Source organism: Cylas formicarius, unplaced genomic scaffold, assembly GCF_029955315.1.
Source record: "Cylas formicarius isolate icCylForm1 unplaced genomic scaffold, icCylForm1.1 PGA_scaffold_10__41_contigs__length_53128322, whole genome shotgun sequence".
NCBI classification, from domain to species: Eukaryota; Metazoa; Arthropoda; class Insecta; order Coleoptera; family Brentidae; genus Cylas; species Cylas formicarius.
In genome coordinates, this window is record NW_026844214.1 from 35,237,631 (window position 1) to 35,254,559 (window position 16,929).

The window sequence follows — 16,929 nt, forward strand, 5'->3', positions numbered from 1 at the left end:
CAACACCTTGCAACGTTCAACGCCCAACAGTTCGTCAATTCATTTCATTTTATTTAAACATGACATTTTTCGACAATATTTACAGAGAAAAAACTATTTAAGTGTGTGGAGATCGCTGGTGAGAAAGATCGCTAAACGCAATGAATTTGTACATAAGTATTTCTGAATGTCTTTGTCAGATAAAAGATGCTCAACTTTTAACCGGTAATTTCTTGATGACAGACACTATTGGGTGGATTTTTGTTTCTAAAATTAAATTTTTATTAAATTTTCAGCAATTCTAGTAGATTTAGGGCTAATTTAGGTTACATGGAAAAATATTTACTTTAAACAAATTATCGACTGGCATTTTATATACTTTTAATTTTTTTATGATGAATATTTGGGAGTGCTGTTTCTTCACTGAGAGGATAATATTTCAATTTCTTTAATAAACCATTCCATTTTCCATTCCATTTAGTTATTGGAATTTTCTCGATGAATTTATCGGCTTTTTCTAAACAAGAAATCAAATTCTTTTTCCATATTGACTTTTTGTACCATATATTAGTATTAATAGTATTTGTACCGAGATTTATACTAATCACATATTTATATTTTCAGTTCTCATCATTTATGATTTGGACTACATTTTTCATGGCGGTTAAACCTGTTACAAATTATGAAAACACCTTGCCACAATTTTTCAAGGGAGATGTGATGGGGATTCTTTTCTTTGTCGTACACGTTAATGACAGATACGTACTAATAATTTCATACTGGTGCTAATTAATCAACATTTTTGTTTATAAATAGAATAAGTAACTATGATTATATAAAGTATTTTCATGCAATAACTATGATTGTCAATTTGATTTTCTTATTTGAATAACATATTTAGAAATAAAAATAACTGTTTCCTTATTTTTTTACTTATTAATTTAGCTCTCCGAAAAATTTAAATAAAGTGTATTAAATATTTTCCCTTTTTTGATATAATGTCCTGAAAAAATACATGCTGCTGTTCTGTATCCATCAAATTACTTAATTACTTAATTACTTAATTACTTTGAATTTCTAAGTAGATCAATTTTATGCTCGCTCTTGTCGAGTGTTGTTCACGAAAGTTATGTATTATATATTATAATTATTATTATATTATTATTATTATATCCGTAACTAAAATAAATTAACAACGAGAAAATTCTATTTAGTCATTTATATAAATGGGCAAATGGCCATCTTTTCGACGTACTATTCCGGTTTAGATCGACTTGATTGTTTAATCTTGACGCATTCAGAAACTCCTGCCGGTTCTCGGAGAATGATGCATGTCTGGCACCACCGTATGGTACTGAACGTAACGTGCTGGTAGATAGTGAAAAAGGTAAAGTACCCACCACGTGGTTTAGTCACAGCTTGTGTAAGCTGTGGTTTAGTATTGCAGAAGCTCGTAGCGCGGTAGTTCATGTTATCGGCCGGGTCCGTTGGTTGAATCGTAACCGCGCGTAAAATTTCAAATTAAAAAGAAGCCGCTGAAAAATTCCCAAAATTTCGAAGAAAAAAAGTCGAATATTTCGTGTAAGTTTAATAGAATAATGACTTGGGACCGACCGACTTTCCTGTCAAATTTTGTTTATTACCTTAACAAACAATCAGATAATTTACCAAAATTATCCATTGTAACTGACCTACCGGTTCTTTTATGTGGGTAATTTAAAGACGATGACTTCTTACTTCGAAAGGGATCCCAAGTGTCTCGCTAATTAAGTTATTGGGCAAAAAGTGTGTTCGTCGCGGATGATGGTAATAATAAATTTTAATGTTGACATATAAAAGCGCACGACGCCGTCATATTTTGCTTAGTTTGTGTCAACGTTCTGATAAGTTGAATAAAGAAAGCGATCCATTTCAAAAGTCTGATCTATACATTCGTGACTGATTAAAAAAGATGGTAAAATAACTAACTTAAGTAAAAATGTGTATATAGATTATAAAAATGGCTTTAGTTATTTATCTCTGTAAAGCATAAAAAAGTAACGTAATTGTAGTTGTCTCTAAACACGATAACTAAATTTTTAATTTCAAAATGACGATTATATAAAATTTTGTTATTTTTGTTTTACCCACACTGGTAACAACCTTTTATGTTAATTTTGGCAACCTTTAGGTATATTTTCAAAGCCTGTTGTTTCAAATCTCAAATATATTTTTTAGAAAACTTTGTTATTTCATACTTAATTTTTTTCATTATTATTGTGACAATATTATATTAAAAAAAAATTGAACACATAAATGTGAACTTGTGCCTTTAACGTTTTCACATTTAATTGTCCTGGCTTAATATGTGCGGTAAGATTAAATTAAAGGAAGCGAATGAAATGAATTTTTGCAAGTGATTGTGAATAAGATTTGAAATGTTGCATAAAAGGTACACAATGCAGGTGGAGGTTAAGTTTATCAAATATATAATGTGAGTTAATTTTGAAAGTCGTGGACACAACACCCTACAGGACTTGGTTTTTCAAATTTTTATTCTTGTACTGCTTCCACTAATTAATAAACATGGGCTATTCATTACGAATTCATTGACAATTTTGTTGAAATATTTACCAAAAAAATTGATTACACTTTAAAGTCACAAGTCACTGTAAGTTTTGCCGAGTCACGAGCTGATATGTATTATTATTTGGAGGTCGAGTTTCTTCGGCAAGCTAAACGTTGTCGAGATCATTAGGTAAAATAAGATTCTCAAGAAAATCCACGATAGTTGAGTTGAATAAATTAGAGTAAATGAGGTATCATTCTCCAGTGATTAGATCGACATTGTTAAATTATGTTCATCTTGGATTCCACCAAAACTTACATTATCACCCAAATTGGACCATTCCGAAATCAATAGAGTAAAAAAATTTTTTTTCGTGATTATGCAGCTATTATAGTTTGAAATATTTCTATTGCATTGCTTTGATTATTGTCTTTTTATTCATTTTCAAGTTTTAATTTATTAATTTATTCCAATAAGAATTTTCTTAGGATATCCATTTTTTTTTAAATTAATTTTTCCTGAACGATTTGTATTTGTAGTTTCTTACAATGGTTTGAAACAAAGATCGACAATTAAAATATTGGTTATCCGTGATAAATATGAAAGATCAAAGTCGATCTTAACTTATTTTAACGCACAACTATAAACAAAACAAACCTACTTTATCGAGACTTCGAATATCCGAAAGTTACAAAATTCTGTGATTTATTTTTCAATTAGTAAACATAACTGTAGTTGATACATACTTCAAAACACCTGCATTTAAAATTCCCTCTTTAAAACATAACTCGCACGTACGTATTCACCAACAAATAATTTAGAAAGGTACTTGCTTCAAAGCAACAGTTATTTCAAAACTAATTCGCAAGTTATAATAATTCATTTTACCTCGAGCTGGCGTTATATTTCTTAATTTTTGTAATTGCTACCCGTTATCCATCCGAAAAATTTTGTCGGTGGGTTGCGTTTCTTTGAACTTATGTTTTTTAATGGTTAGCTAATTATAATACTTTGGTTGGCTTTGTTAAGTTCCAAAAATCTATCTTAAAAATAACTAAACAGACTGCTTAATATGTGCCCATTTTGCCTTAACTTGCGGTTTTATAAACGTTTTTACAAAAATTTCACTATTTTCATTGGGCCACGCCCTAACTACATGGATCATTTAAATTATACAACGGGGATTATCGCAATCCAGCCAATACGCAGAAATAGTAAATTGGGTAAATAGATATTTGCCTACTTTAGATATTGGCTACTGAAATACTGAAATAACGTGTATTTACAACCAGGTATGGTAAGATAAATTCAAATTCGTTGTTGGTAACTTCAAATTTACTTAGTTAAGTTAAACATTAACCAATACAAAGTTGGTCAAAATAGGACCCACCTTGAAACCTGTATATGCGTGTTCTTAGACGTATTTCCGTATATAATAACAAACAATTGTATGTACAGAGCGTTTGATTTACCTACGGGTTGTCCAGGTCTGGTATAGTACCTCGAAAATTTTGCTTTCCAAAAAAAAATTGGCAAAGTTGAAATTATTTTCTTTTTTCTTTTTCTTCTTTTCTTTCTCTAAAAGGATTTTTTTATTGCTTAGAATTGTTATCTTAAAAGTGCTGCGTCCAGCATGAAGTAGCAAAAAGGTAGCTATAATTGAAATGGTATCTCAATTTCAAATTCGTTTTAATTTGTTATGTAATAGCATTGCAATCAACTTAAACATGGAAAGAAAGATTCTGCACTATAAAAACAAATGGGAAAAGGTATGGCTCTTAAAAATTTTATTGTTAAATGGCACTTGTTTAATAACCGATGTGTTAAATGGATCGACCGTTGTAATACGAAGTTTATGTGTAGCAATCGTCGTTGCACCATAAATTTAATTTTAGTTCGCTTGACTTGGATTGAATCTATCACTTTCGGCGGGGTTTCAAACGGGTGTAGGTAATTGTATTTGGCACATTATATACTGCGATTAAGATTTAGTTAACTGGTGGTTATAATTTATATTTCACTTTTATTACTATTGGTTGTTTTTCCAGTTTTCCGATTACATTTTTGCTTTATTTATAATAAATATCTTAATTTCCTTAAACGCATTTTTCACTTATGCTTGTTGTAGGTATATATTTAATATATTTGATACTAATATTTTAATAATCTTTTTTAGATGTACTGTCTGAGTTGGTTAATGTATTTTTATTGACATTTTGCTAATGGATTGGCACGCCGCTGAAGCGGCCACGTCTGGAAAATACATGTTGAATAGATTTTCACCCAATAAAAAGTAGTATTCTCTCATCTCACTACACAGGTAACGAAAACACATCAAATTTCTTCTCAGTCTTAAACACTTTGCAATTGTCAATATCAATCAATGAAGTAAACAAATTTCGACATAGTGATTTATTTTTACTATAGGCGATTTAGTAACCATATAAACCACTTTTGTTTAGAATCTTCCAGCGGTAGCTATCACTAAGCAAACAATTGTTTTAAAACTTGGTTCAAAATATCGCAGTTCTCAGCAAATTAACAAACATCGAAATGCCCGTCGTTAATATTCTGGGCGCCGCCTCTGCACTAAAATGTCTGTGAAAGCTTCGATAAATCCGTGAAGGCGCTATTGCAAAACCAAAATTAAACACGTTAAAAATGTGTATTAGGTTCCATTTTAATTCATAGCTAATATCAGCAGCCGATCAAGTCGGCCAAGGGCGTATAATTGGTACATCCTATTAGTTATTTGCTATTGATATTTAGACGTTTATAATAATTGCGTTACTTTTGTCGCAGGGTTTCTCTCCTTTTTTTCTGACAAAATTGCACCGATTGCTAAGGTTGTATTTTGAGCAATAAACTACAAAGCATTATATACCAAACATTTTGAAAGCACATTCTACTTAATTCTAAGTTGTTGTGCCCTATCTTAAACAATTCTTTTTTATTCATATGCCGGTATGATGTGCTGTAGATACCGCCAAACATTAAAAAAACCAAATAGCGGTCCTCAAAATTTACAGTTTTAAATGTATTTTAATTGGGTACGAAAATTAGTCGTCCAATTAACGTAATCGCATTTAGTTTTCGGCTCTTTCAATTTTACCGTTGAAAATAATCACTCATAAAAAGGTACCTATCACAGACTAAGTAGACTTTGATTTAATGACACTGGAGAAATGAGAAATAAAAACGAAATTTAATGTCAGTGTAAATCCTAAACAATTGTGTTCATTGAACTTTAAATTGCAGAATTGTAAAACACTTCATGTTTTATCAAGGTAAGTAAAGTAACCGGCCTCGATTGCAATGATCCTGAGCGATTTGCACATGTTGCAGTTTCCGTATTTTGCGGAAATAACCAGAGTATAATTATTTTGTAGACTGAAAGAAATCGTATGCCCTTTGCTGATACCCACTGACTTTAAAAAATCATAGAAAATAGGGTTATTTTTGTATCATTTTGTTCTTTGGGATTTAAGAGCAAAAAAACGCGAGTTAAAGTTGTTTTTATCCACACGAGATGATTATGTCCATTTTTATGAAAATTCCACTTTTTTATTGTTTGCATTGCGGTTTATAAAAACTGATCGCATGGATGGATATGTTATTATCCCAAAAATAATCAAATAACATTTAAACAAAAATCTCAAAAGTTAAAATTATATCAATTTAAACCGAATTGTCAGATGTATTCATAAACACCCACACGATGAACTTGAACCGAGAATTGGTAAAACAAATCCTTCAGAATTATTGCCTCTACACCCGAAAACATATGGTTTTTTAAACACGTTCCTATTAGTATGTTGATTTGGTCGATTTTAAAATTCGATTCTTTGTGTACAGTTAATGTATTAATTTCATCAATAATTCATCGAACATTAAAACAAATGGATGTTTTAATTTCATTTATTCATTACCTTCAAGAAAATAATTTTTACGTATTGCCATTGTTTCTCAATTGTTTACGAATACTTGATACGTTTGCATACGTGACACAATTTTCTATGGCCTCAAAAGAAAGGATTAACCATAACTTTTAATAACAATATTTTTAATTATTTAAAAAAAATGTTCCACTTGTTTCCTCCATTCAATTTTTTTTATTTTTTTTTATATTTTTAATTAGATATTCCACTTTTCGTCTAGTTTTATCAATTTGGCGGACAATTAAAAAACACTAAGATAAAAGACAAAGTAATTAAGGAAATTAGTTCCCCTGAGTTGAAACCTTGTATTGGCTTAGCGGGAATTGGCTTCATTTTAAAAATATTTTAGCCCGATGCCTCTCATTCACGTTAGTACAATATCAAATTGTTAAGGTGGGGAGAACACTCAATATTTCTGTAGGAATCTATTAGCCAAAACTGTGAAAGTCCTTGTCGACATGAAACTCTTTTTTTAATATCATTTAAGATGTTTTAAACTTTTATATGTTTCTTTTTATATGTTTCGTGATTGGTGGACTAAAGCTTTGTTTCGGGGTTAGCTCATTTCAATTGAGCCTTGAAATAATATTCACCAAAATATAAAACCATTTAATTGTTGGTTTGGTTGGTTAGTATTTTGACTATTCTAAGAAGATTTTTCCCGTAAACGATCTCTGTATATTTCCATACAATTAAGTAATTGACGTATGAAGTGATCAATCTGTACCTATATGCACTTCCAGTATTTTAAGAAAGGGTAAGATAGAAAGTAATGTAACCTGAATTACTGCTTCTTTGGTTGTTTTTTGAAACATTTGTTTCTTCTCAAAATTTGTCAATAGAATCGATTATCAAAATTGTGCATTGAAATAGAGAATGGTGCAATTTTATTTGTTCGGCTGAAAATGGTGATTCCCTTCCTTAAAATATTTATTATTTATTGCAGGATATCTAAGGACCGAGGCTTCGAGTACGTGTCAATGTCTGGAATATGATGGGCGATGATCGGATAAGTCTTAGTGCCAGCAGAAACGCTTTGACGTGGCTGCTAGGAAATGCCAATGTTTGGTGAGTATGGTAATAGTAATGACAACAGAAGAACAATTTATTATTACCGATACCAATAACCATAATGATCATATATTTGAGAAGGTCGTAAAAGCTGAGAACATGAATAAAATTGTAAAAGTTGTCTGAAAACTATTTTTGCTGAATTTGTTTAAATGAATTTAAATAAATTTATCTATTAAATAGATTATAAGGGGTAAAATGATATCGACTAATAAGGTTTCTCAAATAAACACGATTTTAAATAAAATAAAAATATTTTTTTTAATTATGGACAAAGATATGTAGATTTATCTTGATTGTGAAATATTTACGGGTTCTCCTTTGGCTGGATCTGCTGATATTCTATATTTTTACAAAAAATCTAGTTTAGTTTACATTTATGCGTTTTTGCATTCGTCAAAGGGTGTTTTAGACTAAGTTGCTAATTTTGATAACAACGTGCTGAATCGACAATGATAGTCAGTATCGTTGATGAAGAAATAATTTTGTACAAAAAACAAGACGTATTTTGTCCGCATCTTTCTATCTTTAAAGGTAAATGAGATGGACTGCAAATGTGAGAAAATGGTACTTTCTGTTGCTGAATCGACAATGATAATCAGTATCGTTGATGAAGAAATAATTTTGTACCAAAACAAGACGTATTTTGTCATATTCTAAAAATAAAAATACGTGCCTCTTAAGTGTATGAAGGTACTATAGAATCTTTGACCCACACAATAGGCATTTATCCTCTAGAAGATTTATGGGAGAATTTTACTGTTAAATTTTATTGCATCTAAGCAAAAAACAAATACTTCTGCCAAGAACTTTCTCAATATTCAAATATATGAGAATGTAGCTGAAGAGACAATAAATGTTCTCCGTATAACCTTGCTAAAGCAAATCGCATTAGCAAATAAGAACAAAAACACTTATATTTATGCAGCTATATAGTATTTAACTAAGCACATATTTTAAATGATCAACTTGCGCCTATTAAGTTGATTAGTTTGTCCATTCCCAGTAACTATTTATTTATTTTTTCTCTATTGCAAAACCCACGTATTTGTCTCATCTGTAAATTTGATGAGATATATCCATGTTTCTATGATCAATGATTTTGTGAGTCATACATAATTACTACCAAGATTATTTGTTCTTCTATTGTAGGTTTTTACCGTCACATTTTTTGGTCCAAGTAATGGATAACCGATATAGCTATTAGACCTGCTATGGTAATAGTATATGATGCAATTAGTGCGGTAAACGGCATTTGACTGGAGCGAGTGTTTAATAAATGAGTGACCTAAAAAGTTTGCCGAACGTGTTGCATACTACACTTTTTCTACGACCGTTAGTTTTTGGGTACATTTTCACAAAACAACACGAATACATTCAATGACAGAATTGACAAACGTCACAATTCAAGGCGTGGGAAATATCTCCGAAAACAACCGATTGCTTCCAAACCCGTGCGCTAAAATCCCGGAAATATCCGAAGTGGCTCAGATCCGTGGGAAACGAAACTGACGTGGTAAAGTGACCGCACACTAGATCGGTGTGTAATTAGACATTTTACAGACGGGAGTAGAAAAAAAATTATCTCGTGCACTTCACTCACTAGCCTGCATTGCGTGCCATTATTTTTCCAAGCAGAGATATCCACACACTTAATTCCTATTTGCTTGAACATTTAATGGGACCTGGGCATATTTTAAGAAAATAGTGCCGTAAAACGAGATTTTAAATATCGCGCGTGTTGAATGGATCTTCTCAAAAAAAAATTAATAACTGTTTCATAAGTTGCTATATTATCGATATCTCGTAGTTGCTATATGGGATAACCTGTTGGACAACAACGTATTGTTATTATTTATTTTTGAACCGTTCCTCGTTATTTGTAGAATATAACGTTAAAGTCAAAAATGGTAATTATACTTCGGTAATTTTCGAAGTTAATGCAGTCTGATCACTATTGGGACCCCGCAACAGCGTCTTGTAAAATAATAAAGCAGTTTTACTTGGAAATTCAATAATATTTTGTTCACGTTGATAAATTATGAGATTCTATCCGGAATTCCAAATTGTCTTAACAGAACTATACAATATCTTAGGGAAAGGTACGATAAATTCGGCAACATTTTTCTACGGAAACAAGTTTTATATAGCAATATATGTATTTTATAATTTATTTATATATCTATTAAAATTGTTGAAAAAAGTATTCGTGGAACTAACAAAAAATTCTTGTTTTGGTATCTTCTGCGTGTCATTCTTAATGTAAATCCTAATAATAACCAGTCAAATCAACAAATTGTAAAAAAATGATCGTTTCTGTTGGCCATTCCTTGTAATGACTTAGTAATAACACTTTTGGTCCATAAATGCAAAGGTAAACAATCGTTGTGAACGCTACTAACTGAAAAAAATACATTTTTTTTATTATAGGTAGGTACGTACATACTACCTTTCGCCAACGTGTCTGCGGAATTTTTCAATGTGCTTTGTCTAGTAACGTAGAGTTCATTAAACAAGCTATGAATACGATTATCATAAACACATAGGTATTGTGCGACTGACTAGAAATAAAATCTGTTTTAGATTTGCCTGCTTTTTTAATTAATTTATTGTCATATATATTATATATTAGAAAGTTTTTTAATTTATTTTTCTAACATTTAAAAATGTATTCTTAGTGTCAGTGTATTAATTTGGACGTGTGAAACAGGATTTTGGGAAAAAACACCTTGCACCTTGATATAGCTATGAGGCTCCGTTGTACTTTTTAATATTACGTATTTTCAAGATATTGTCCTAAAAATGGTAGAAATATCAAAGCATATTTCACAATGAAGACGCCTGTAGCATTTTTGAAATTTGCTATCAAAATATGTATCTGCGATAATATTTTTAATTTGAATTTTGTCACAAGCTTACCTAATTTTATTTTCCAATTAAAGAAGCAAGCGATATTTACATCGAGGTATACAACACACTTATATATCTCATTGGTTACAAACTTATAGGGCGTCTAAAAATGAAATCTAATCTAATGTCGATCTATGCAACAAGAGAGTGTGCTGAAATTCTTTTGCGATATTTGGGAAGGAGTTGCTCAACTGTGTTGCTAGAAAAAGAAAAATTTGGGCAGTATATTTTTTAGTAGTAGTTTTGCTGCCTCAAACTTTTTTCATGCCATCCAAGTTTTATTTTAAACATTTAATAAAACTAACAAATTTAATACAACAAACTCAATACAAGTAACATAAACTATACTTTAGCAAATATTGTATCAGTTCTTGATATGTTAACGTAATGTTAAATTGCAAACAGTTTAGATGTTTAGAATCAATCACTTAAAACTTTCTTTCTTCGGAACATTGTTGGAATGAACCTCTAGATTTGTTATGTGTTTCGAAGCAACATCAGTGTATGAAGTTTTGAAAATGTTTAAACTTCCTCTCTGAATATTCAAACACGATTGACCCGAGACTTGAACTTGCTTGAGAGTGCGTAAACGACTTTTCTATGTATTTATTGCTACCCTGTCAGCAAAAACAGCGGTGAAATATGTAAAACCTTAAATTTTTCTCTAAAAGCTAACTTGGTTTACATAAAACAGGTAGCAAGAAGGTGAAAATGCGGATGCTTGTGAAAAGTCCTGGGAAAATTGACTATCATGTTTAGAAGCTACTAAAGAAACAACTTATTATTTACCTAAGATGAAATAATTCAACCAATATATGGTATGGGTATAATTGATAGCCTAAATATTTCGATAACTATTATGTAAACGCAAATTTTACTAATTGAAAAGTGTTCTTAGCGGGTATGTTTAATAGATCGTTTTAATTGTTTGTTCTGTTCCCCATTCTAAGATAACCCATTATGAACTGACTTTTCCCGTATCTTGGTTATGGGTCTAGGAGCGTTTCGGTAGATTTTAGTTTTGGCATTTGGACGTTCGTTAGTTCTGACGCCATGCGTTACTCACTACATATATTCGTGCTGTTTTGCAAAACTGTAACAAAATACTAATGTTTGTAGAACAAGTTAATATAATACATATGCAACACGTTGATAGACTTCTTCGTTCACTCGTTTTTTAAGCACTTGCTCCGCTTTGCTGCACTTCTTGTTCCATAATATACTATTATATAGGACACCGCCGAGGTATAAATTTTAGGGACAACAACTTATCGAGTTGTATAGTTATATATGAATACAATTTAAAAACTCTCTTTGCATTTTTAAAATTTTTTTTTGGTGATATTTTCCTCTTCGTAAATAGCAAAATTAAAAAAATCTAATGGCAGTTTTATTGTAGGTACATGTTATATCACTTCAGCAAAACAGGACAACAAAGTTTTACCAACATTCAAAAAAGCGATATATCAATTCTAGACGATTTGTTTACAATAGATGAGAACGAACAACCGCTCGCAATGCAAGAAATAAATGAGGAAAACCTTAACGGTAAGTTTCTATTTTATCCAAGTCTGCTTTAATATTTAATTATCCATCTTTCTCATGAAATTAATGGCAGATAATGAAACTGCAAAGCTACTACACCCTGTTAAAAGCTTATACAAATTTTAATGCTCTTGGAGTTCATATTTTAAAACTTTCAATAATTTTCGTTCAATATATGTACTTCAATCCATTTTGTACCATATTATTTTTCATTGTCACAATAATAAAATAATTTCGTCATCTTTTTTTCTGATTTAAAAAGGTGTAGAAAAAAAATTATCAAAATTATCTTAGCGTCAGGAATCCGAATCTTGCAGGTGGTCTTAGTAATTCCATTAGCTCTTCTAATTAATATATTTGTTCTACCGTGAGGTAACGTATTGACGTTTATGTCGTGATACCTTTTTCAACTTTGCTCGTATCTTTCTCAATCCTCTTTATTATCTATGCTCTTTCAAAACTTTCTTCTTGTTCCCCATTCAGTGCCATGCTGAGCTTTGCTATTTGTTTCGTTACTTGTATATTTCATTGCCAAATCTCAAAATATAAATATTATTGTGTTAACAAGTTAAGGTATAATTAATTAATTGGAAAAATTACGAATAGCGATATGTGATAATGCGTGGATTTATATAGTGATTTCACCTACAATAAAAATTGTGTCCACTGGTCGATAATGGCTATGTCGAATTTGTACTCAAAAATTTCTACAAAACCAGTCAATAAACGTGACGATAACATGTCGATGTCCCAAACAAATGCTTGGGTAAATGGTAAGTTGGGATGCGATAGCTTTTGAAATTTGAATCCTATGAAATATAGGTCAACGCCCTTATAAATAATATTTTCATTCATTTGGCATTGGCATTTCCTAAAAAAAGTTTTTTTGGATCTTAAATAACAGCTTTCTTATGCATCGTGAAGGAGCACTATGAAATTGGAATAAAATTTAAAGGTTCTTCTGTTTTGATTTGGTTACTAAGTCCTGCAATAAAATAATTGTTGCAATTAAAAATAGCCAGTTTTGGTGCAAAATATTTAATTAGAAAATTTGATTTTTGATCCTTACAAATGCGTTTATCCTAAAATAACTTGTGTTATTGTATTTTTTGTAGCAGAAACTTTTAACAATGGTGCCCTCAGTTTATCGCCTCCTCCTCATGTGGTATCCCAAAAAGAAAATCTACAAATAATGCAACCTGCAAGCAACCCAGGAACTCCTCCATTAAGTCCATGTGTTTCCCCAGTGGCTCCCATTGGAACTTTGGATCCAAATTGGCAGGCAACAAAGCACACAGTTAGAGACCGAAATGCGGCAATGTTTAATAATGATCTCATGGCTGATATTAGGTATTTTTTTTTCTGGTCTAAGAAGCGAGAACTGTAAAGTACTTTCCCATAGTTATCCTCTATATATATGGTGTTGATCCGGCTATTCATCTGTTCATTGTTTGATCCTAGAGTAGGATCAGTTGCCTGAAGCACTTAAACAGTTTAAGTGCAGACACATACAAGTGACATGGCCGCTCAGCCTCTGATGATGCCAATGGAAGTTCTGGTTAAATGTCAGGCAACTAATCCTAACTAAGTACTTTTTCCAACTGAAACACTAATTTACCATTTGCATGATTCGTCTCCAGGCATTTTACTAACCTGCAAAAGTCAGGGAACACTATTATAATTATCGCAAAATCAGGGAATTTTGTTACCCAACATGAAATTTTTGAATTTTGATTCAACTCCTGTGTCTACCAAATAACTGAATATTTTGTCTACTGACTCCAAGAAAAAAAAAAAGTGAATTACGCAATATAAATATTTTTGTAGACTGTAGTTTCTTGATGGACATTGGGGTTGAATTTGAAAAATGTGAAAGAAAAGTCCCTCTTTTTTTAATAACACCCTGTTTTTATAATTCTCTTATTCAAAACACTCACTCCCCATAGTATCATAATATTGAGCAGCTCCCCCCCCTCATCCTGCACCAAAAAATCGTAATAATTAATTAAATCTTAGACTGCATAGAACTAATATTTCTTTCCAGATTTATTGTTGGACCATTAAACAATACTCAAGTAATTCCAGCGCACAAGTATGTCCTGGCAACTGGTAGTTCAGTATTTTATGCAATGTTTTATGGGGGCTTGGCAGAATGTAAAGATGAAATTGAAGTTCCAGATGTTGAACCCAATGTTTTCTTGACTTTGCTCAAGTATGTCAAAATAAAATTCTTAACTCCTTTCCATTATTGTATGAGAACTTAATGTAGTCTTTATTTGACACAGATACAAAAATGTTCTTTATGAAACATTGTTATAGGTACCTTTACTGTGATGAAATTCAGCTAGAAGCAGATACTGTGTTGGCAACTCTTTATGTTGCAAAAAAGTACATAGTACCTCATCTTGCCAGAGCTTGTGTCAATTATCTTGAAACTAGTCTTACAGCCAAAAATGCATGCCTCCTTTTAAGTCAATCTAGGTTATTTGAAGAGCCAGAGTTAATGCAACGCTGTTGGGAAGTGATTGACGCGCAGGTAAATTCAAATGATTAATTAGAGTGTTAGAAATATTTTGCAAATTTGCTTTTCCATTGTCTGTAACTACAGCATTTTTAATGCACATTATAATATCATGCTTTCATTTTAATTTTTCCTAGTTATAAAAATATTAAACTTAAATTAATTACTGTATTATGCTTTTTATAAATTAAAATGAAAGCACTTTACAATTATAGCAAACGGCATGTTTGTTTATTTTCTTCAGGCAGACATGGCACTTGGGTCTGAAGGTTTTGTTGATATAGACATGTCAACTTTGGAATCAGTGTTAGCTCGTGAGACCCTAAATTGCAAAGAAATGAATTTGCTGGAAGCTGCGTTAAACTGGGCCACTGCAGAGTGTGGTAGGAGAGAAATTGAACCCACACCTCAAAATAAAAGAACTGTTTTGGGTAAGAACATTGGGGCAGCCTTTCCTCAAGATTAGGTCCATTTACATTTTAGGTGTAACTTCTAAATAGAAATTTAATTTTTGACATAGAGAATACTCATTGAGTGCAAAATTTGCCAAGAGCTCGGCTTTCCAAAGCCTGGCTTGAATCGGCCAAACTTTGGAGAACTGGCTAAGTTTGAACCAAAACAGCTCAATTTTTCCACACTGCTGATTAACTTTGCTGTGCTTGAACTTTCAGGAATTTATGCGGTAATAAAACGTATTTTATATCTGAATGTTGTGTTGAAATTTTTTTAAATTTTCATTCTTGCGATTTTGCTATAAAATCGCGATGCCTGGTCACATTTTTTTGTCACTTACCAGCAAATATTGGGGCAGTACATTATAATCAACAGCAAATTTGTCATTAATTTTTTTTCATTTATTGAGAAAAAAAGCTGTATTGGTAATCTCAAATATTTTAAATGTTGGACTTTCTTCAAGCTTTGGCTGATATATAATGTTGCTATGCTTCCATTCTAAATGTTCCACTGTTGATAGAATGGATTTCTTTCTAAAAAAGTTATTTATGTCAATAATTATTTTTTTAGGAAAGGCACTATATTTAATTCGAATACCCACAATGACTTTAGAGGAATTTGCAAATGGGGCTGCACAAAAGGGAATTCTGACCCAACAGGAAACAATTGACATATTCTTTCACTTTACTGCCAACAATAAACCATCTTTGCAGTATCCTATTAAACCTAGAGCAGGACTTAAAACTCAGGTAAAAAAATAATATTTTAATTAGTTGTAAAACCCGCAAGTTAGAACTATTCTGTTAAAGGAAAACTTTTCCTTCTTGATCAATGCTTTAGTGTGGTAGTAGAATCTTCCTCGCCTGTTACATGTCCATGTTAACTTGGAGCTTATATCCAAAGGACACTCAATAAGCCTTAATGTTTATGTATTCAACATATCACATTCACATTTCACAAAATGTATTGTTTTTTTAAAAATGTACAAATATGGTCAGAAACACAATTTAATAATAATCAGTAGAATAGCATGCTGTTAGTGTTCCTGTATTTCATTTTTTAGAAGCTGATTCCGAAACGTTTGCTCTTATCAAAGAAATGATTTATGCTTTAAATTGCAGCAACAACAGCTTTTTGTTTTTGCTTTTGCACATGTTGCACACAAAACTCTTTATATATTAATGTCGTTATATTACAGGTATGTCATAGATTTCAATCCTGTGCATACCGATCCAACCAATGGCGCTATAGAGGTCGCTGCGATAGTATACAATTCTCAGTAGATCGAAGAATATTTGTAATAGGGTTTGGGCTGTATGGATCATCAAATGGAGCAGCCGATTATAGTGTGAAAATTGAACTCAAAAGACTGGGACGAATTTTGTCTGAAAATAATACCAAGTTTTTCTCAGATGGCTCAAGTAATACATTTCATGTATACTTTGACAATCCCATCCAAATTGAGCCAGAATGTTTCTACACTGCCTCAGCAGTGTTAGATGGTGCGGAGTTAAGTTACTTTGGCCAGGAAGGCATGAGTGAGGTGACTGTGGGACAAGTAACTTTTCAGTTTCAATGTTCTTCAGAAAGTACCAATGGGACTGGGGTGCAGGGTGGACAGATACCTGAATTAATATTTTATCCATCTCATGAAGAATATTAGTCATTAGGTTAAGTGATGCATGTACTATTGAGTTTAAGTGTTGTGAGACATGAAGTGGAGTTGATCATCTTATCAAGATGGAAGTGGAAGTTATATTGACTGATTTTTACTGTGCCAACAATCACTGCTCCTATGTTCTGAATTAATGTGTTTGTAATATAGGGAAACCTTTGTATTCTAGAGAGACACACACTATACAACAGTGGAAAATATTTATTAACAACCATCAAAGAAATATATAGCCTGTATATAAATGTAAATGTTTTATTGCCACACCAAAGGATGCTCTCAGCTGTCACTC

The 16,929-nt window shown here is 31.6% G+C and overlaps 1 protein-coding gene across 4 annotated transcripts; it reads left to right on the forward strand.

Moving 5' to 3' along the window:
• The first annotated feature begins 1,409 nt into the window (after window positions 1-1,409).
• On the forward strand, window positions 1,410-16,628 carry LOC132701045 (BTB/POZ domain-containing protein 6-B). 4 transcript variants are annotated; one of them, XM_060668683.1, is made up of 9 exons: window positions 1,410-1,560; window positions 7,412-7,533; window positions 11,846-11,994; window positions 13,107-13,341; window positions 14,036-14,203; window positions 14,311-14,527; window positions 14,757-14,943; window positions 15,536-15,714; window positions 16,164-16,628. In XM_060668683.1, the coding sequence occupies exons 2-9, from the start codon at window positions 7,457-7,459 to the stop codon at window positions 16,626-16,628; spliced, it is 1,677 nt and encodes a 558-aa protein (XP_060524666.1). In that variant the 5' UTR covers window positions 1,410-1,560; window positions 7,412-7,456. The 4 variants fall into 4 exon arrangements, with proteins under 4 accessions (XP_060524666.1, XP_060524683.1, XP_060524673.1 ...); XM_060668700.1 differs by lacking the exon at window positions 1,410-1,560 and adding an exon at window positions 1,915-1,933; XM_060668690.1 differs by lacking the exon at window positions 1,410-1,560 and adding an exon at window positions 4,766-4,847.
• The last annotated feature ends 301 nt before the right edge of the window (window positions 16,629-16,929 follow it).